Source organism: Amphiura filiformis, chromosome 14, assembly GCF_039555335.1.
Source record: "Amphiura filiformis chromosome 14, Afil_fr2py, whole genome shotgun sequence".
NCBI lineage: Eukaryota > Metazoa > Echinodermata > Ophiuroidea > Amphilepidida > Amphiuridae > Amphiura > Amphiura filiformis.
Window position 1 is genome coordinate 49,809,091 of NC_092641.1, and position 22,880 is coordinate 49,831,970.

The following is a 22,880-nucleotide window of genomic DNA, read 5'->3' on the forward strand; positions in this document are numbered from 1 at the left end:
TTTGATGAATTTTGAAGACCCATTTCATTTAGTATTTTATTTCTTTTCAATTCTCGCGATTCCAAATACAGCGCGCCACCAACGACGGCAGTGAAAATTGGCATTTCCCGTGTCTGGGGTCGACATCCTTTTTCATCAACCATAGCTGATGTTTGTCCCTTACTCTAAAAACACAATGTTTTGTAGTACGTTTTGAAATTTTTTGAGACTTTCTGTGTTGAAGTGAAATATTGCAGTTTGATATTCATAGATGTCCTTTTCTAAAACCCGCAAACTTGATGTTGATACTAGGTGTTAACTTTTTGTTATCCCATTTTCTAAAACCGCCCTTTTTTGTTTTTAAACTTTACGATACTTTTCAGCCCGATACGCGCGAGCCTAGTCAATGCGAAGTAGCCCTAGGCCTGTCCTTTTTTTTAAATGGAAAACGCATAGGTTTTATTTTGGTTATTAGAATAAATTGTTTTAATTCTTTCTGAATTTATTGTTTGTTCAATACGATAATAATATAACACCTATAGGTGTTGCGTTTTTGTAATCGGCCTACATTTACTAAAAATGTGGGGTTTTTTTGCACGAAGGCGCTTATAGCGGCCCGCCGCGCGGGATAGGCCTACAGCATAGCAAAGAAATTCAAGTAAATTTTAAAAAGATTCTTAATACTCATTACTTATAAACATGCATCACATTGGTTTGCCGTTTTTGTTATTATTGTAATTGTTTGATTTGTCCTTATTTTATGTTTAGCCTAAATTTGTATTTTTAATTATATTACTATCAAACATTAAAAAAATTACGATCGCAATAAAAACACTTTGTAGGCATAGCTTACCGCATAAAAATCCGGGATAAAAATAGCATTTATTTTTTGTTAATATTTCATTTTGAGACTTTAATGCATAAGTTCAACAATACCTCATAGAGTTCTAGCATTATAATAAAGATGAAGAAAGTTTCAAACTGCAAAAGAGTACATGAATTTTAAAAGATCATTATTTTAAGGCATATCAAGAAAATCTGCATGAAAAAACTTTAGAACTTTAGAACCAAGTATGCTAGACCTTTGGTGTTTTCAATTTAAAATGATAGCCTGAATTACAGTAACACAATTTTCAAAAATGCCTCCTTTGGCCCCCATGAACCAGATCGTGTCACAATTAAGGTTTAAATTTGACAATTGTCATGCCCGATTTTAATATTAGGCCTAATTCATGTTTCTTTTTCATATTTTATTTTTACTTCCGCTTTCTTGCATGTCATAGGCCTACTATCTTTATTTCATCTTTCCCCTTTAATAATTCATAACCCAAGGAAATTTAATCATAATGTAGGCCTAGGCCTACTCCCAAATAGCACACGTTGGTTGAAATGAGTTTCTTTTTAGTCATATTATCGGTCGGCACAACATTGAAAAATCAAAAACTTTTTCGACTAAATATTCAATTGGACAATTTTAAACACCTAGGCCTAGGCCTATACATGCTTTTTTAAAAAGAAAAAGAAAATGGGAACGATTAAAATCTTTCCGATTTTCTTTTTCTTTCTCATGAAATTATAAGTCAACACTGTGAAAAGAACTGAACTGTAGTGTAGTCCAACCTTTACGGCATTGTGGACTTTGAAAATGAAAACGTGCCTATTCATACAGAAGGGTAGGCCTATTCGAGCTCCCGCACCAAATTTATTGAGGGGGCTGAGTCCCCAGCCCCGGTTCATAAGCCTATGTAATTTTGTTGACAGAATTGCACCACGAGAGTTTATTTTAAAAATTAACAGGTTTATTTGTTTAGTGCAAGTATTTTCTCCCGACATTATACATTGGGGCCAAAGTGTTTTGTTTATAGGGCTAGGCCTATATAGAAGGAAATGGCTTCTAAATTTACGATCTTTCATGATCATACAGTAGGCCTACATCATGCTACAAAGAGCGTTTCAAAACGTCACACGAAAATGCTTATAATATCTATTCAAGTTTGTTAAAAAGGTTATAAATGTAAAACATCTCGATAGGCCTAGGTTAGCAAGAAAAAATAATAAAAATAAAAATAAGACAAGCGTTCAAAACATTTATGAAAACCAAACGCTTTTATCTTAATCATATGTATGGTAATAATTACGGGAAAAGTTATCCAATCAAGAAATAAAAAAGGCACGAATTTCAGTTTTAGATTAAATTACCTGTTTGAAATTGTCTTGCATCAAAAGCATTTGCTATTATCAACTCGAAAATTGACATTTTGACATCGGGTTTATAGGCCTAGATTGTCGATCAGAGACATCAACATTTTTGACATAGAGTTTTAACCGTAGATGGTTGAGAATAGAGTACATTTGAAATTCGAAAACGTTTTAATCGTACTAAAAAATGCTTTACGCTGTCCATGCTGTTAAAATATGTATTGAATATTTCGTTATTCTAAATATTGAGAATTAGGCCTACTTTACTTAAAACGAACAAGGTTTAAACATTGGGTTTTTTTTAAGGATATATATAAAGTAGGCCTATCCCCAATCATATTTTTCAGTGTTTTCTTTTCTTGTAAACGAGAGCCTGAAGTATTTTCCCGAGCGCCTCGGATCGGGCTCGGAAAAGTTTGAGAATAAGGGTTTACTTGATGCCCATTATTTTATGTGGGAATAAGCCTAACACTCTGAACATTCATGGAGCTAGGCCTAAACCATGACTGTCGAAATTAACTTTAAAAAGGAGGCAGAAAAAAAAAACACATTAAAAAAAATGCTTTACGCTGTCCATGCTGTTAAAATATGTATTGAATATTTCGTTATTCTAAATATTGAGAATTATGCCTACTTTACTAAAAACAAACAAGGTTTTAAAATTGTGATTTTTTAATGATATATGCATGAGGGTCTAAGTAGGCCTATCCCCAATCATATTTTTTTAATCAAGTCTATTATAGCCCTACTTACAACAAAGCTTAAAGACCTGAAAGTTTTTTCTTTTCTTGTAAACGAGACTGGCCTAAAGTATTTTCCCAAGCGCCTCGGAAAGTTCGGAAAAGTTTGAAAATAAGGGTTTAATTGATGCCCATTATTTTATGTGGGAATAAGCCTAACACTCTGAACATTCACAGAGGTAGGCCTAAACCATGACTGTCGAAATTAACTTTAAAAAGGAGGCAGAAATGAAAAACAGCTGATCATCATCAACGTAAATAAACAAAAGTGGTTGAGTAATGAGTAATCGATAGCAACACTCGTTTCCGTTTCCTTGGTCGATGGTTCATCGTCGACGCGTCATGGATGTCGACTTTTACCCATGATGCTCTGCGCGAAGTAGATCAGCCAGGCGTGATCGTAGGTGGCGCGCTGTATTTGGAATCGCGTCAATTGTATTTTTTTCCTTTTTCTAGGTCATTTTTGCTTATTTTTTTATTTTTTTTTCTCAGAAATGCGTTTTCCGCTTTACCTCCGAATTCCGCGATTTTCGCGGAATTTCCGCAATGCGGAAAATTCTTGGCTTTATACTAGGGCCATGATGTTTCGGGCTCAAGGCTCCATAGGCCACTGTTAGTTGTAATTTCGTTCTTGATATAAGAAATTTTTGGTACATAAACATTGGGCTATTCCAGAAAATAGATGCACACCCCCTATAGAGGAGTTCGGAATTCGGATATCCGGACTTTTTGTCCAGTCGTGACTGTTGGAAATCCAGAATTTTAAAGTGCCCAAAGGCAAAAAAAAAATCCGGCAAAAAAATAGTTTAAAATCAGAAATCCTCAATTTGAGAGCTCATTTTCAACATTTCCGTGATTTTTCCTTCTTTTGATTGGATTTCCAAGCTTTTCCAGTAATATTGGCAACTGGAAATCCAGTCGTTTTCAGAAAGCAGTCTTGGAAATCCGGACATTTTTCTGATTGAAAATTTACTCCTCTATAGGGGGTGTGCACCTATTTTCTGGAATAGCCCATTGTGTAGACAGAGGTTTCCAGTGGTATACAAATCTCAACTTTTTTTGAGAAAAGTGGGGGATGAGGCTGTGGACTTTAGACTAGTATACTAGTCTCGGTCTGTCACCGCGGGATCACTTTTAAAATAAACACAGTTTCACCACTTTCTTTAGGCCGCGTACTAAAGTTAATGTTTTGGTTCTCGTCCCTCCCTCCTCAATTCCTTGGATTTTTCTTTTCTTTATCTTTTTTTTTTTTTTTATAGATATTTGAACTTAAGGGCTGGGGTATGAACGTTTGGACAGTATTTATTTTGGGACATTAGAGCACATCAGACATATCGAATTGCATTTTGAATACGAAGAATGTCATTCTGATATCAAATAATTTTGATTTTTTGAAATTCGCAATTTACGAGCGTAATACACATTTTATGGCAAATCATTAAAAGTTGATATTTTTGATATTTAACAGTACTTGAAGTAAACTTTATAAATCTGATGATTTATACTTAAAGTGTATGTAGGTGGGATGAAAAGCCGACGATCAATTGAAAATTTTGATTTTCGTATTGAAGATATGGAATTTTTCCCCAAAACACCAAAAAAAATTAGGTCTTTTTGGGAAAAAATCTATATCTTCAATATGAAATGTCAACATTTTCAATTGACCGTCGGCTTTTCCTCCCAGCTACATACACTTTAAGAATATATCATTAGATTTATATAATTTACTTCGAGGACTGTCATATATCAAAAATTTGAAAAATATCAAATTTTTATAATTTGTCATAAAATGTGTATTATATCGTGAATTTCAAAAAATGATAATTATTTGATATCAGAAAGACATGCTTCGTATTCAGAATGCAATTCGATAGGTCTGAGGTGCTCTCATGCATGTCCCACAAAAACTACTGTCGAAACGCAATAAACGCTCATTTTAGATCCCTTATATTGACGAAATACCTAGTACTTTTTAATCTAGTGACGTATTTTTCAAAATACTTATTTTGATACACCCTGTATTATATAAATAGCATGATGCCCAGTGCACTTCTGAGTGGTGCACTTCTGTGGTGAAGAGGCCGCCAAATCGATGATTTCATGATCTATCAGGGCTGTCAACTCTCACGCATTGGCCGTGAGTCTCACGCATTGGGTCACTTTCTCACGGTCTCACGCCAAGGTAGTATAATCTCACGACAAGGTAGTAAAGCTCACGCAAAAAGCTGGAAATCGAGTAAAATCTTACGCATCGTCATGAATAATTTGTTGCTCCCATCTTATTAAATTTCTAATTTTAATATTTCTTCTTTTTGTCAAAATTCAAATTAAGTTAATGAATAATAATAATAAATAGGCCTAAAATGAATGAAAATGTGATCAAAATAACAATTACGAGACGAAAAATTAAATTAAATCATTCTGCATTTTACTTGTTTCCCCACATCAAGTTGGTGTAGGCCCTACCTTGCTTTTTTTCTTCCAAGTATAGGCCCCTAATAATAAAAAATGAATTAGGGACCGTTCACCCCAGGGAGGCCTGATGCAAAAAAAATTCATCGCAAAAATGTTTCCCCCCCCTTTACAGACCTCAAAAATTTCAGCCCCCCCCCCCTTTTTTTGACATGAAAATTATGGGTCAACCCAAAGCATATAGGCTTAAACTCAATTTTTCCAGGAAAATTTTTGGTCATTTTTTTCAGGGCCCCCTTAACTGAAATGAAATGAAATGAAATGAAATGAAATGAAATGAAATGAAATGAAATGAAATGAAATGAAATGAAATGAAATGAAATGAAATGAAATGAAATGAAATGAAATGAAATGAGATTGAAATGAAATGAAATGAAATGAAATGAAATGAAATGAAATGAAATGAAATGAAAATAAACTAAACTAAAATGAAATGAACGATGAAATTCCCGAAATGAAATGAAATGAAATGAAATGAAATGAAATGAAATGAAATGAAATGAAATGAAATGAAATGAAATGAAATGAAATGAAATGAAATGAAATGAAATGAAAATGAAAATTAGGCCTAGGCCTATATGAAAATGTAATCTAACTTCTATAAATCTACCGGGCTATAAATCAAAGAAATCATGCTCAAACCAACTGCACCGGGAACTGCACAAACATAATTTATGGCAACCCCGGGTGGCAACTTGGGTAAACAAACAAACAGACAAACATTTTTTTTTCGCTTCAAAGTTCTGTTCAATACCCGGAAGTAAATACTTGAAGCCACTTCCTACTTTGGTTCTCGTATTAATAGAGCTCCATTATTCACTAATTCGCTTTCGTGTGTAGAAAAGCCCTCTTTGACCAGCGACGTGTTCCACATCACCAATGCGATTTATGTCAACAACGGACGAACTTGCGATTTATTTTGGGCGTCGGTATTTTTTATTTTGACAGATTTAACACCATTTTTTAAGACAACTTGAAACCGAGGGAGCTTCCAAACAGCTACCCTCACTTTCCGATCGAGTTGATCCATGGCAGATAACATTACAGGCAACATCGAGATACCTTTGGACAAGTAAGCTTAAAAATATAAAAATTGAAAATATGCGTTCACTTTCACAATCAATGAATCGCATTCAATTCATGACATCGATGATTCGTGATCATACTAGGCTTCTGATGATTTAATTATGGGTGAGGGAACAGTTCTATCAAATGAAACCATTAAAAACAGAAACAATGTTCACAAAATAATCACATGGACGCGAGTGTCTTTACATGCCCGCGTAAACTAAATACGCATACATGACATAAACGCTCCTCAACTGCGTGTGCGCATTGACGCAACGCATAATTGGCGTTAGTGCGCGCCCAAGAACTGCGTATGATGATCACTTGGGAAAACTTCAATATGAAAAGGTCCGGTCTAGTATTATTAGCTAGAGTTGGGCGACTATCACTTTTTTCCTAGTCGACTAATCGGCAGCAAATAGTCGCGACTACGACTATAGTCGCGACTATCTGTGGTTAAAATTGGACTGAAAAATCGGGTGAAAGATTGGTGGCAATTTAGGTTTTATAATGCATGATTTCAGGACCCGTGATTGCCGGCATCGCATCACAGTTTGCTACACAAACCAGCACTGTTGCGATACAAATTGCTACACTGTATCGCACGCTTATGCGCGCAAATATTTGACTGTAAAATGCTGTAATATAGGCCTAACTTTTCTGTTCAATTAAATTCACTTGCCACTTTCCAGCAACAGCACAAGAAACTTCATATAATTTCTCAAACCTTCAATATTCCAATAGCGATCTTCGTTCGTTTCCATGTTTTGCTGTGCATGAAAATATGTAAACATGCCGGTATGGCAGTGCATATTTTCCATGGTATGCTCATGAACGTGTTGCATCATGCATGTACGATTAACTTTCACCTCTGACCTACGTCACCTGACCTCATCTAGACTAGTGCATTTGTAGCTACAGGGGTGGCATTGCAACATTACGACTGTTTATCAGCTAATTTGTTTATTTTCCTGTTGCTTTCTAAAATAATATTCTGTTACCACAATAAGCATAGCTTTTTGAAATTACGTGAAAAGTACTTCTAATCTAATAATATTTTCCTAAATTTTCCCTTTTGGAAAACACTTCAGTAGTTGGTACAAACACCCAACCTGGGTCTGTACATGCCCGCTATGATGCTGCTACACCTGTTATCGCTGCATAAATTATAATCATAATGAGATGTTCGACAGTTCCAAGTAATTTGAGTTTTTTGACGGCTTTTATTTTGTGGGAAAGTAGTTCGACAACAAGTCAATAACACCAATTTAATGAAGATTTATGGACTTTATGATTACTTGTTGGTTAGTGTTACTATTGGTAAGACAATGACTAACATTTTTTCACATTTTTCGCAGTTTATATGTTAGTATTTGGTTGGTTTTGGTGCGAATAACTGGCACTTTTAAAGTAATTTTTTAACACAAAAATACTTGCATTAGTCGACTTTTGGTTTTCAATAGTCGTAGTCGCGACTATCAGTAATAGTCGCAACTAACGACTATTGGCGACTTAGTCGCCCAACTCTATTATTAGCTTTTATTTGTCTATAATATTGAGAGAAGAAAAGACTTAGTGTATTTAATAAACATGATAAAAAGTTCACCACATAAACTTGTATGGCTCAAAATTCGGACCGCTCGCCAATAAGTTTACTGTCATTAGCCTACGTATTTTGAAACGTTTGACGTTTTAATGATCCCCGATTCCTGGTCCAAAAAACATGATCGCCGATATCAATGTCTGATGTGATGTGGGACTTGCATAGGATTGCACAGAGGTTAAATTTGGCAAAATTTGACCTTTTTCGGCAAGTTGACAAAACTTTGTGTGCATAATATGATAAAAGACAGTCTTAAGGGGGTATTACACCCATGTGGTAAATTCGTGACTATTTTTGCATTTTTCTCAAAAAATAATAACACACTGGTAACAAGAGTTACGTATATTATTGGGGCAAGGAATCCAATTATTACACTGAAATTTCAGTGACTCAAGACAAGCGGTTCAGTATATATGATAGGAAATGTGGTACATTCTAGCGGTACCTCTTTTCTTATCATAAATAACGAACCGCTTGTCTTGGGTCACTGAAATTCCAGTGTAGTAATTGGATTCCTTGCCCCTATAATATACGTAACTTTTGTTATCATTGTGTTATTAGTTTTTGAGAAAAATGAAAAAATATACACAAATTTATCGAGGGGTGTAGTACCCCTTAACGGGTTAGGCCATTTTAAATCGACTTTCGAAAAGTTTTTTGATACATTCATTGATTTCTCAAAAAGTAAAAATCGCAGTTTAACAAATAACGGTTCAAATGAAGGCCATTATTGGGGGCTAATTGTTGTATCACTATGAAAGGCCTGACACCAATATAAACACTTGTTTCGGTGACCAAAGTTCATGGTCATTTCTGCTCACGCACTTTTTTACAGATGGCCTGGAATTTCATATTTCGGTTTCAGCGATTGCCCGAAAAAGGTGGTGTGTTTTTGAAAAGCGTTTCCGCTTGGAATGTAGATAGTTATTGTTGCTATTACTCTTCACGATTTTAATTTATGCCCTCTTTAGCCGACAATTTTCAATGCATTTTACACAATAGATACGTCACTTGCATAAATACCGCTATTTTTAACAGTATCGTTTTTGTTAAAACCAACATGAAAGATCGTTGGGGACCTCATAATAAGATGAAACGCCAGATATAATGACGGTCAAATGACTCGGTAATATGTTTCTAATATTGTGTTTATATCGAGTGCTGATTTAGGTCAAAGGTTATGATTTCATACAAGCTGTGTTTAACTACTGGTACGTGATTGGTTAATCGCCTAATTGACTTACGGGCGCACAACACTACATCCCTCTCATCTTTTGGAGATGCACAATATGATGATAATGTTTACCAGTACACACAAATATCATACAAATTGATTTACTTATCATGTAGATGATATGACGATGATCTGTATGAGTGAATGATATGAATGTGTAAAAAGCATGACATGTATGAAGTAATGCATAAGGCCGTATAAAATTAATGTTTTGGTTCTCGTCCAGAGGATTTTCATGAATTGATGAGGGAGGGAGGTGTTTTTTTGTTTTTGTTTTTTTTTTCAATGTAAAATTATCTTTGTCAGTAGTTTTCTGTTTTCTCCAACTTTGCTCGAGGTAACGATGAGGCCCTTTTTTTTTTTTTCAAATGTGAGATTCTGAGGATAAACCCCTAGAGTACCACAAAAAGACTTGGAAGTGATGCTTGTTCTCTAATAAACTTATTTATATGTATGAAGATTTCATAAATCATTCCAAAGTCTAAAAAATTGAAAAATCTAAAAAAAAAAAAAATCTGACAAATCCCAGAAATTGAGGAGGGAGGGGACGAGAACCAAAATATTAATTTTACACGGCCTAATGAATGAATATGAGAATGACATGTACATAATTAAAGGCCCATTCAGTGATTTGCTCATCCGGACGATCGTAAAAATCATCAAAATTCAGATTTTGGTACCTTTGTAATTGGCATAGATGTGCTAACATAGCCTGCTAGTGGTTCGGTCGAAAGTCGTGTATTTTAGACAAAATAAAGCATTTGCATGATTCTGGACTTTTGATACTGACAGTACAAAAAGTCCGACTCGAGATTGAAAGAAGCTCACTCTCCACCGCACTATCGCGCTATGCGTATTGTTTCTACTACTTATTACATCAGTAGCTACTATTTTAAACAAAATACACAATTTTAACTGTTTTTCATATTTGAATTGACCGTTAGTTTGCCTCGGTGACCTTTAATTGCTTATTTTGTTTTCTACTACAAAAATTAAGCGCTGTTTTAAATCAATTTAGACTCTACTTCCCCGTGTTAGAAACACTGGACTAGGAAGTTTTTCCAGTCGATTGGTGGAAGACTGTACGAAAATCTCGATTTTCTCGAGTCGATCTGAGTTGAAGTACAAAACCTTTCTAAAGCTTCTGTTTTTTGACTAATTTGTCGATGCATTCAGGGGAAAAGTGGTTTAATGAAATTCTGTAGACTTATTCTTTATTTCTAAGCAACTCTGACAAATTTCCATTTTTTTTAATGTTCCTGTGAAATCACTGAAAGGGCCTTTAAGATAACTGGTAATTCACAATAAAATTGTTTGCATACAACAGCTTACAACATAGTGAAATAGTAGACTTGTTAAGGGGTGAAAATAGGGTGAACGCTGCATTTTTGAGAACAAAGGTCCCACTTGGTATGGATGTTCCTTGGGGTAAGAGGAAAAGATTCATCCAAAGAGACACTCTGTATCTATGCATAAAACCCCCTAATTAGCATAAATTATGCTAATTAGTACCCAAAATATGGTATTCTCTACCTTTTGGACCATTTCACCTATAGACATGTGTAAACATATGAAATTGGCTTAATTTAGGGTAAGAAATTCATTTTTGGGATTGTTTTGGGAATCCGTAGCCATTCTGACCCTCAAATCCAAGATGGCCGCTGTCCGCCATCTTTAAAATTGGCGTTTTTACAACTTTTGAACCATTTGAGCTACAAACTTAAGTGACATATCAATTTGTACTAATTTTGGCTGGGTATCTCACTTCTGGCACTGTTTATGTGATAGGAGGTAATTTGAAAAAAGGTACAAGGGTTTTAAATGTGAATTCCATGGTACCTGTCATTGTAGAAGGATGGACATTAAACTTATGTTTTTAAAATATACCTTAATGTTTAGCACCATTGGGGACACACTTTATAATGCATGTTTGGTTTTTGAATTTTCAATCCACTCTATTGATAGTAGCAAGCGTTATTTGATTTAAAATGACCAGTATGGATACGACTGGAACTTGTTTTAATTCTCAGTTGGTCAGAGATGAACCAATTGTGACTCCTCGCCACAACTGAGCCCGGATGTCGCCAATCATCATTTTTGAGATATTCAACCAAAATATTCTGCTTGAAATTAGCTTTAAAATGATGTATATCATGTCTATAGTACTTGACATTTAAGTAGTGAAAATCAATAAAACAGTCAATAAATCCTTTCTTTCCTATTGTTTATTGTTAAGTTCGATGGAGCATATCTCAATAGTGGCACTGGCGACATCCGGGCTCAGTTGTGGCGAGGAGTCACAATTAAGGATCCAACATCATCTGTAAAATTATGTGGGCAACCTAACAAAAATAGAAGCTTGTTACACAGAACTGCTGAAATATATATCGGATATCTGTGAGTATGACTTTTGCCCAGCTTTGTACTAGTAGATGATATCCGTGGTTGTGGTGGTGGTGGTGCGAGCCCGAGTAGTGCAGTAGTAGATAGAGCCAAGGAAAACTAAGCATACCGTATGACATAAAAAAAACTGCAGAAGCGCTGTCAACCAACAGAAGGTGAATCGGACAAGCAAGGAGAAAGGCCTACATACCAATAGCATAGCTGAATGAGCTTCCTTCATTATATAATGCCCTAATCCGATCAACAGAAAGGACATCAAAGGTCGAGAGCAGGACATTAAACTCCATCAGTTCATCATCAGATCCCTCCTAATGAAGATGTGTATTGTACACATCGAAATATTGAGGTAAATATCTCAATACATTTGTGTTGAATGACAGTTTAAATCTACTTTGCTTGTTTATCTACCAACCAAATGAGCATACACAGTGATATCAGGCGAATGAGCTCTGGTATGGTTTGTGAATCCCAAGGGACAACAACTGCAAATAAGGACTCTTCTGAAACAAGGTGCTTCTATTGATGGGAGTCTGGAGACAAGAAGGACTTTAGAAAATCTTCTTATTTGGCACAAGCAGTCAAGATTCTGTGAAGGGATATTCTTGATAAAAACAGATGTTTTCAGACTCTTTCTCAAATTCCTCAGAAGCAGACTTTGTTGTTCCAACATTGAAATCTTTCCTACATATGCTGTTAGATGGAACTTGCATCGATGTCGCTATACGTCCTGCTTCTTCACAGAAGATTGTGTTATCACTGGCACAAACCAATATGTACACCTCCGTATGCAAAAAATCATCGAATCCCAGAGTGTGCCACGTCATCTGCGTCAAGGACAGGCTCCATTATCTCTTATAATGGTTATGAAGGTGCATATGAAAACGGTTATAAAGGAGAATCTTGTTGACATGCTGGCAGAACGAAGACTTAAACCAGAAGTTTGCTTCGGGATGGGAAAGGATTGACCCCACTCTTTCAAGGGTTGATGAGCGGCAGCAAATGGCAAATCAGGAGCAAGGCCTGTAGCAGTAGTTTGCCTCAACTCAACATATTGGGTATAGGTTTTCTTCATCAGAATGAACAGCTGTGCCTGATACTTGGTGCACATATCTAGTCCTGCAAATGTGAGATGAACTAAGGAAGGACAATGCTCTCCTACTGTTTATTCATAGATGTGGTTCCCTCACTGCTCTCCAACCTGTCACCTAAAACTTACCACAACATCTTTTAAAGTGTGCATGGCCTCAAACAAGACAAGCTAATTAACTTCAGTAATGTCTGTATCTGAAAACTTTCACTGCAAACGCTTTGCAAGTGTGTACAGTAGCTGATCAGCTACCACAACGAGTGTCTGTCCTGGATTGAGGTACTCATACCATGAAGCATATCGTAATAGGACTGTTTGCTGCCTCTGTCAGCAGTGGGAGCATAGAGGGCTTTGAAATGAATAAGGGGGGACCTGGATGAACGCTCTACGTGGTAGGGAGCCCAAGAACCCTAGTCGTCACTAGTCAGCTGCGTTTCCTAGTGATCATCTACATAATTCAACCACTGATAGCCATCTTGGAGGACCTGCTGCAGTGAAATGGATGCAGGTACTGGATGGCTGTTAATGTCATGCAGTGATGGAACATGAAAAATGTCATCCTTAGGCAAAGATACATCCACTGGGAGTGATCGCAGTCTTTTGGTACATGCTGATGCCAGTCCAATGGAAAACAAACTGAAATGACGCAGTTGTTGATGAGGGATTATAATCAATGCTGTCAATTCCGCCAGTCGTGAAGACTCCTTTGGTGGCTTCAAGAACTACAACACCTTCCCATTTCCAATGAGTAATGAGTTGGCAATATCAATGCTCAGCCTTATTCTGCCGGCATGCCAACAAGACTCTCCTTTATAACCGTCATCATAATATACCTTTATTACCATCATAAGGGATAATGTGGCCTCTATTTCACGCAGATAGTGTGGCACACTCTGGGCATTTGCTGATCTTTTGTATACACCGCTGAACAGCGGGTAGTTTAAGCCAGTGATAACACAAGCTTATCTGAAGCAGGATGTATATTGACATCGATGCAAGGGCCATCTAACAACATAATAGTAAAGATCTCAATGTTGAAACAAGAGAGTCTGCTTCTGAGGTATTCGAGAAAGAGCCTGAAAACATCTGCTTAACTGAGATCTTCATGAAACACCAGATCCCAACAACCAGATGACCTTTGTACTTCCTTGATGTCAGGGATCAAATTGACCATATCCTGTCGAAGAGGAATTTACCTGTGATCAAAGCAGTGCCAGATGATCAGGTTCAAGTTTCTTGAAACCTTAGGCTTTTATAATTTTGGCAGTGTGGGTTTCACAAACTATATCTGCCTTTCTATAGAGACTGCTAAAGGTATGCAATGTGGGATTCATAAACCATGCCACAGCTCATTCACTTTGTTTTCACCAGGCTGTTTCGGTATGTACTCCTCTCAGCCTTTATCAGCTTTGTCTGACCCACCTTCTGTTGGTTGACAGCGCATCTGCAATGGCGCTACTACTACTACACTACTCGCACCACCGCCACAACCAGAGATACCATCTACTACTACCAAGCTTGGCAAATCGCCATACTCACTGAGATTTGAGATATTTTTCTGCCGTTTTGTGTAACAAGCTTCTATTTTTTAGGTCGGCCACATAATTTTACCGATGCGGGATCTGTGATTGGTTCATCGCTGACAAACTGACATATAAAACACAAATTTCAGTCTCATGTATCCATACTGATCATTTTAAATCAAATAACGCTTGTTGCTATCAATAGAATGACTTGAAAATAATAGTAAAACTGTGTAAAAATATGCATTATAAAGTGTGTCTTCAAAGGTGCTTAAAATTAAGGTATACATATTCATAAGTAAATTTGATGTTCATCCTTCTACCATATAGCCAATGACAGGTACCTCGGAATTCACATTTAAAAACCCTGGTACCCTTTTCAAAATACCTCATATCACATAAACAGTGCCAGAAATGAGTTTTCCAACCCCAAATTAGTACAAATTGATATGTCACACAAGTTTGTAGCTCAAATGGTTCAAAAGTTGTAAAACGCTTATTTTAAAGATGGCGGCCAGCAGCCATCTTGAATTTGAGGGTCAAAATGGGCACGGATTCCCAAAACACCCCCAAAATTAATTCTCACCCTAAAGTAAACCAAATTCAACTATTTATAGTTTTTTTAGGTGAAATGGTCCAAAAGTTAGAAAATACTATATTTTGGGTACTAATTAGCATAATTTATGCTAATTAGGGGTTTTTATGCATAGAGACAGAGTGTCTCTTTGGATGAATCTTTTTCTCTTGCCCCAAGGAACATCCATGCCAAGTGGGACCTTTGTTCTAAAAAATGCAGTGTTCAACCTCTTAGCAAGTCTACTAAAATGTGTGTTTCTTAAAAGTGTCAATTCTCTGATTCACATGTAGTTCATATCAGCTGGACCAGTTACACATGCCAAGTGATTTGGATCAATTACGAAAATAGCTTTGCGCTAAAAGTTTTCTGATCATACTTCAAACATTTTTTTTTATAACTGGAAACTTGCAACAACTAATTGAGCCTCTTTCAATGAGACATTGGTTCTGAACTATCTCCTGGAGTTCATAATGTTCAACAAAACTGCTCAGTCATTAAACTTCAAAACTTGAACTGAAATTTTCATACTGACTTTCAACCTTTTGAAGTGACCAAATTCTTTATGCTGGCTTAGCACAAAAAGGTTCATTAGTCAACTTAGTATAAAAGTTCTTAAGTCTATTTCTTGTATAAAGTCAGCTTAATAGTCTTTCCTTGGTTTAGCAGTATACGTACCCAAGTTTGCTCAGTGTAAAAAGTTCTTGAGTCAATTTAGATTATTGATACAATAACCTACTTTACTGGTACTCAACTGTTTGACTTTGTATGTACACATACACATTTTTACACAATCTTTTTGGACTATTGATTTTTTCCTTTGAGTTGTTCTAGGTAGTCCATTTATATTTGTGGCAACAAATGTCACTATGTCACTTTTCCCTCACAAAATCTTGCAAATGCTTGGGTGGATGACGGATGCGCTGACTGCGCTGCTCAATCGGTGTTGCGGATCAAGCGGTGCATTTGGAGGATCAGCTGGTATTTCAATGTCGTCGATGTCTTCATCATCAGGTGACATGTAATGTTTCAGGACTTTGAAGAAAGTTGCGTTTCTGGTTACTTTCTTATCCTTTCGTTCAGCGGTGACCATGCTACCTTTGATTTCAGTGACTTGATACGGGTCTGGATCATAAGGCGAGGTTTCATTGCCAATATGTCCTTCTCGCCTCAGGAGGACCATGTCACTGATACCGATTAGTACAGGTTTAGTGCGTCTCTTTGAGTCCTCGTATTGCTTCATGCGCTCTTTCTGGTGTTTGTCATGCTGACGCCAGTAGTGTCATCGCTAGCTTTAGGCTGTGCTGGAAATTCTGGTAAGCGTGTTCTTGCTGTGTGTCGAGGAGCAATGACGATGGCGATCGCCAGTTGTAGGATGGGGGTTGCTCTGTAGTTGCGAAGGAACTCATTGAGTGCTTGTTGGCTGCTTTTCTGCTCTGTGTGCGCTGTCTGGTGTACTTTCTTGAGTGATCTCATCAGTCTTTCAGCGATACCATTAGCTTGTGGCCATCTAGGCATTATCTTGCGGTGTTGAAATCCCATGTGTTGCGCAAAACTTGGCAAAGTCATCACTGTTATAAGGCGGGCCATTGTCGGTGCGCAAGACTTCTGGGATGCCAAACATTGCGAAAATCCTATCTAGTTTAGGGATCACTGCCTTTGCTGATGTTGAGCTCACTGGTTCGACTACAGGAAAGCGACTGTAGTCATCAATGACTAAGCAGGTAGCCTTTGTTCTGTCCTATTTCTGCGCTTAGGTGCGTCCATGGAGCAGCTGGTAATTCAGACATGTGTACTTCTTCATGACTGTTGTCTACGTGCGTTGCTTGACACGGTATGCATTTTGCAATAGTTTCCTCAACTTTCTTGTCTATCCCCGGAAATCATACTTTCTGTCGAAGTAGCTGCTTTGTTTTGACCACTCCCAAATGGCCTTCGTGTGCTAGGTCAATGACCTTTTGGCGCAGCGATTGAGGTATTATGATCCTATCATTGCGAAGTAAGACATCAGATGAGGTTTCTGTGATCTCATCTTTTACGCGGTTTAGAAGTGTCAGCTCTGTCTTGACATCCCCTGTTGCATCAGCGATTTCTTTCTGCCATGAGTTAGAGCGGTGTGCCTGCTTACATCGCTGTAGAGTTTCGTCTGTTTCAATAGCTTCTTGAATGTCTTTCAAACTCACAGACTCGGGAATGGCACTATTAAGAATAAAGTTAACATGTTCATCTGTGTCCATTTCTGGTGCGGTGCTGGAGAGTGGATGGCGAGATAGGTAATCTGCTGGATTATTCTTGCCAGGGCGGTATACAACTTCATAAGTGTATTGCTGTAGTTTCAAGATAAGCTTCTCAACGCGGCAAGGTGGTTTAGAGTGTACATTGTTAAATAGCGGTACCAGTGGTTTGTGGTCAGTCACAATGGTAAATTCACTACCGTATAAGTACAAGTGGAAATGCCGACAGCCCCATGCTGCTGCTAAGGCTTCGCGTTCCGTTTGCGAATAACGTTGTTCAACCTCGGTCAGCGACCGGCTGGCTAGGGAGACTAGAGTTGATGCGTTATTAGTGTCGTCAAGTTGCACGAGCATTGCGCAAAGTCCCACTGGGCTCAAGCGCCAACAACCACCTCTGTGCGTGCGTGTGGATTAAAGTAGGCCATATTGCAATGTTCGGTTATGGACTCTTTGATCTGCTTGAGGGCGCTTTCTTGTTTCTGTCCCCAGGTCCATGGTGTCGCATCCTTTATCAACAACCGCAGTGGTTCAGAGATCATGGCTAGTCGCGGGATGAATCGCGAGCAGTATGTAGCGAGTCCTAAGAAGCTGCGGACCTCTTCCTTGCTGGTTGGTGGCGCTGCGTTTTGCAAGCTCTCAACTTTATCTGGCGATGGAGAGATTCCGCGGCACTGAAAACATGACCAAAGAATTCAATCTTTTCTTTGTTGAAGGCACACTTGTTCTTGTTTAATGTCAAGTTTCTTTCACAAGCGCAGTCGTTGTAGACAGTTTGCGAGGCGTTGCTTGTGTTCCTGCGGATCTTTCGCGTACACAAGGATATCATCGCTGATGTTGATGACGCCTGGTAATCCTGCCAAAGCTGATTGGATCAGATTCTGGAACTGTTCAGCTGCACTGTTGACACCAAAATTCAGTCTTTTAAACTGAAATAGTCCAACATGTGTTGAGAAGACTGTGAGATACCGTGATTCTTTATCAAGTTCTATCTGATGGTATCCATTCTTTAAGTCCAGCTTAGAGAAGACGGTGGCACCATTCAAGTTTATGATGATGTCGCCAACCGTTGGTGACATGACGCTCAAGCGTTGTATTGCTTTGTTGGGGCGCGCATGTCTATGCATAGGCGTATCTCATCAGGGCTTTTAGGTTTCTTTACAACCCGAATGGGTGAGATCCATGGTGTTGGCGTATCCGACCCAGCCTCAATGACATCCAGGCTTTTCAGTCTTTCTAGCTCAGCCTCCACTTGCTTTCTCACTGGAAAGGGTATGCGGCGGTGTGGTTGTGTGATCGGCTGAATATCATCATTTACATGGAGTTTACACTTGGTATCAGCCAACTTGCCAAGGCCTGTGAACCGATCATCATAGCTTTGCACAAGTTCATCTATGGACATCTCTGAACTTGAAGTGTCGACAGAGTGCAAGACGTGTATCTCAATGATTTTCAGTTTCTTTGCGCTGCTGTAGCACAAAAGCGGGTCACTGACTCCTATTGCTCGGACAACATGAAATTCTGTGTCTATGCGGGTGTTATTACAGAAGATGACAACAGGTATTTTGCCATATGTGTATAGTTGTTTCTTAGCGCCATACGCAAAAATTTTCTTGGTTGACCGCTGCAATTTGGGTTTGATGCTCAAAGCATCGTATTGTTTCTTGGTCATGACATTGACAGTCGCGCCAGAGTCTACTATTACTATAGTCTGTTGGCCATTAATGGTTATTGGTACTCGCGGCTGTTTTTCTTCGTCTGTCTCGTCTTCAGATCTGTTGCTGAGAATGTATGCATATTCTTCCTCAGATTCACTGTCTGGATCAATATCGCCTTCTTCGGTCACCATATTCGCGCGTGCATACGATTTTCCCCTACATTTCTTCTCGAAATGGTTTTTTTTCTTGCAGTAGTTGCAGGTTTTACCTTTCGCTGGACAGTCATTGCCATTAGGGTGTGGGAATTGCCCACCACAGTTGCGACAGTCCGCTTTCGAGCTCGAGGGTTTGTAGGTGGGTTGGCCCTGGTTTGACCTGGCGCTTTGAATTTGCGTACTGTGCCAATCGCGTTAATTGGGGCAGCCTGCGCCTGTTGTGTATTAGTCATGTGCTTAAGCTGCACCGATGCAGCTGCTGTGGCTATAATTAGGGACATAGCCTTGTCTAATGTCAGGTTTTCTTCTCTTAGAAGTCTACGTTTGGTATTACTATCCCGGATGCCGATGATGACCCGGTCTAGGATTAGGGATTCTTTCAGATCACCAAATTCGCACGTTTCGGCTAGTTTTTCAGTGCAACAATGAAAACATCAACGTTTTCTCCCTCATTTTGTGTGCGACAATTAAATACGTATCGCTCGTAGGTTGTGTTCTTCTTCCCTTTGCAGTATGTTTCAAATTTTTCGATGACTTTATCAAATTTCTTTTCATCCCCATCTGTAGTGAATTGGAATGTATTAAATGTGTCCCATGCTTCCTGACCAATGACTGACAACAGGGTTGCTATCACGAGTTTCATCGCCTTTTCCTTAATCCCTGTGGCTATCTCAAAGTTCTTGAAACATTGATGAAATTTAATCCAGTTTTGCGATAGATTATGATCTGACATAGACAGTGGTAAAGGTGATGGGATGTTGAAGTTTGCCATGATCACTAGTGTTCATATGATGAGACGTAATCTGATTCAATCTTACCCAATCCTTGAAAAGTCTGTACATATGTCAGTTCAGAGTGGTGGCAAATGTTTTAATTTATCCTCGTCGCCAGTGAAAGATCGTTGGGGACCTCATAATAAGATGAAACGCCAGATATAATGACGGTCAAATGACTCGGTAATATGTTTCTAATATCGTGTTTATATATCGAGTGCTGATTTAGGTCAAAGGTTATGATTTCATACAAGCTGTGTTTAACTACTGGTACGTGATTGGTTAATCGCCTAATTGACTTACGGGCGCACAACACTACACAATATACCATCCAAATTAGTTCTCAAGACTTTGATGAAACCATAGATACCAAATCGGACTGCATGTGATGAACAGATTTTAAACTAGAATCAAAAGAACCAGCGTAGGCCCTCTCAAAATGTACTTTTTTTAAATATCGCGTTGTGATAAAAATGACTGCCTTTTCCTTGTTTTTTATAACAAGGAAAAGCTTTACTTACCTCAAACTTCTCAAGTAGCGTTGTCTCAATGTCTGTTACTGGTTGGTATTATTCAGATTAAGCGATTTTCATGATTTAGGCCTACTTAGCCTACATTTGATCAACTATTTGCCCACACCGTGTACGAATATATTCCAAATATTGCGCTGCATTCAATATCACACTAACGACAAGGTTATACTAAGATGTGTAAGACTTTCTGACACTATATTCACGGTTTTTCTAATGGCTGTTCAAACTTAGGACAAATTTGGCTGGTTTGTGTTGTTCAATACCATTTCACCCTGATGTGACAGTGACGTCACATCCGGGGTCACGTCAGTATAAAGCTGGTTTCATACTACCCTACCGCTTGCAATAAGCGGCGCGGCGCACGCGCATTGCAGACAATCAAGGCTTGTCATTGGTTGAACGCTCTGCCGCTTGCCGCGCTGCGGCAAGCGGCAGGAAAGTATGCTGGGGGGCATTATACGAATTTTATTAGGCGCAGCATCACTCGCTGGAGTTCGATGGCGCTGGTGTACATACGCACGCGCTTAAAGACACCGCATAGATGCGAGAGCGAAACAGCTGTTCACAACGCGTTGACATCACTATCGGGGTGAAAAATGGTATAGGTAATAGATGACTATGAAACCTCAAACTCGCCTCGATAAAGGTTGGCAATTGAAGCAGGCCTCAGTTTAGCGAACTTTGTCTAGTTTAATGCGATGCGAGTGCAAACGCCGCTTCGGACTGTGAAGGTTTCTGGATACCGAATATGGGTTTAGATTAGGCCTATATCATGTCCTCTAGGCCATATAATTTATTTTTGGAAAGGAAAGTCTAATCTCGGAGCCTATTCAATTGAGAAGGGACTGGATTTTGTCATAATAATATAAAAATTAATACTTGTCGTCCATAACAAGAAAGAATGCCTCGCGATTTTTTTTTATATCCTGCCATAGTATTTTAATTGATTAAACTAAACATGAAGCTATATCTTTACTAGCTTCATGCACTAATTTGCAGACCCGCCCGGCCTTCTACATGTAGTGAGTACCACATTAGATTGTGTTTACAAGAAATAATAAGCGCTGCCTCCTCGAAATGTCTTATGCCAGCAGCTTTGATGATTAAATATTATCTACAACTCCGCACCTGTGTTCAAGGCCTTTCTTTTATCTATTGACCTCAAAAGAAAGGATTAGAATGTATATGATCAGAATACCGTCCCTGACCCCTTTCCACACATTAATAATGAGTCGGTAAGGGAACGTGCTACCGTTATATTTCAACGAGTACGTATGGCCACTACACAGCTCAATGGCCTTATTGTGATCTGGCGGGCGCTTTTAAAAGCACGGTCCCCGACTGCGTGGGCATATTTCCGGCAAGGAACAATAGAGACCAATTGCCTGGCAATGACGTCACATGTAATCCCAGTCTATAGTGTGATTAGAACATTATAGGCTGGTGGTCACTTATAGTACGATCAGTACGAAAAGTCCAATGCGATTATTAATGTATTTTCTAAAATTAAAAGAACCACTTTTTAGCGGGAATTTTGTAAGTTACACAGCTGAAGTTGTGAAAGGGTTGAAAGACTACAATATTACGGCATAAACAAGAATTTCTTTGTTTGGTCGTTATTCCTATAGGCTCATCCCTTAAGTAAGTATACGTGCATCGATTTTGATGTTTTGGGAGACTGTGAGGGATCCCAAACAACGGGGGACGGAGCCTATTCTTGACTGTGTAATATTCCTTCAACATGCTGCCGTACGGTCTTAAGCCTCCAGCATACTTTCCTGCCGCTTGCCGCTGCGGCAAGCGGCAGGGCGGTTCAACCAATGACAAGCCTTTATTGTGTCCGTTTGTCTGCAATGCGCGTGCGCCACGCCGCTCAGCGGCAAGCGGCAGGGTAGTATGAAACCAGCATTAGTCTTATACGTTGGACAGATAGTATCAGTTTGTGAATGAGGACAACGTATTTAAGTTCCTTGTACTAATAAAAGAGCAACTTTACATTGTCACTAATATGTTTGGTTTATCCCTTGTGTACTGCACAGAAATCTGTAGGAAAACTGTACTAAGGATCATACAGCTGTATTCTGCAGGCTTGTTTGATTGATTGATTCCTCAGTGGAATCTAACACATTAACCCTAACCCAACTAGGACTCACTAAAGCTCACTATTAAAACCACTCTGCGTGCATGCATTCCACGGGACTTGATGACGCAATCAGACCAAGTCATATACCCAGGGAATCGTTGGCCGGGCCAACGTCACCTGTGTAGCTACATGCTGGGGATCTTCTGCGTGGCATGTGAGGGGTCCGAGGTTCGAATCCCGGGGGTGCCAAGTGACTTTCTTCTTCATCTTCTCTCCTTTTTCATTCCTTCTTTCCCTTCCGATAGCACAAAAACCACGGGTAGGGTTAGGGTTAAGCTATATGCATGTTTTTCCTATATGCCTCCTTAACCCTAACCCAACTAGGACTCACTAAAGCTCACTATTAAAACCACTCTGCGTGCATGCATTCCACGGGACTTCATGACGCAATCAGACCAAGTCATATATACCCAGGGAATCGTTGGCGCCAACGCCACCTGTGTAG

General features: G+C 38.6%; 1 protein-coding gene across 1 annotated transcript in view; it reads left to right on the forward strand.

The window, feature by feature from the left end:
• The first annotated feature begins 6,245 nt into the window (after positions 1–6,245).
• Positions 6,246–22,880, forward strand: part of LOC140170242 (prenylated Rab acceptor protein 1-like) — a 31,521-nt gene continuing 14,886 nt past the window's right edge. The window contains exon 1 of the mRNA XM_072193575.1: positions 6,246–6,462. Coding sequence (XP_072049676.1) covers positions 6,419–6,462 — 44 coding nt within the window. The 5' untranslated portion in view covers positions 6,246–6,418. The remainder of the gene's footprint in view (positions 6,463–22,880) is intronic.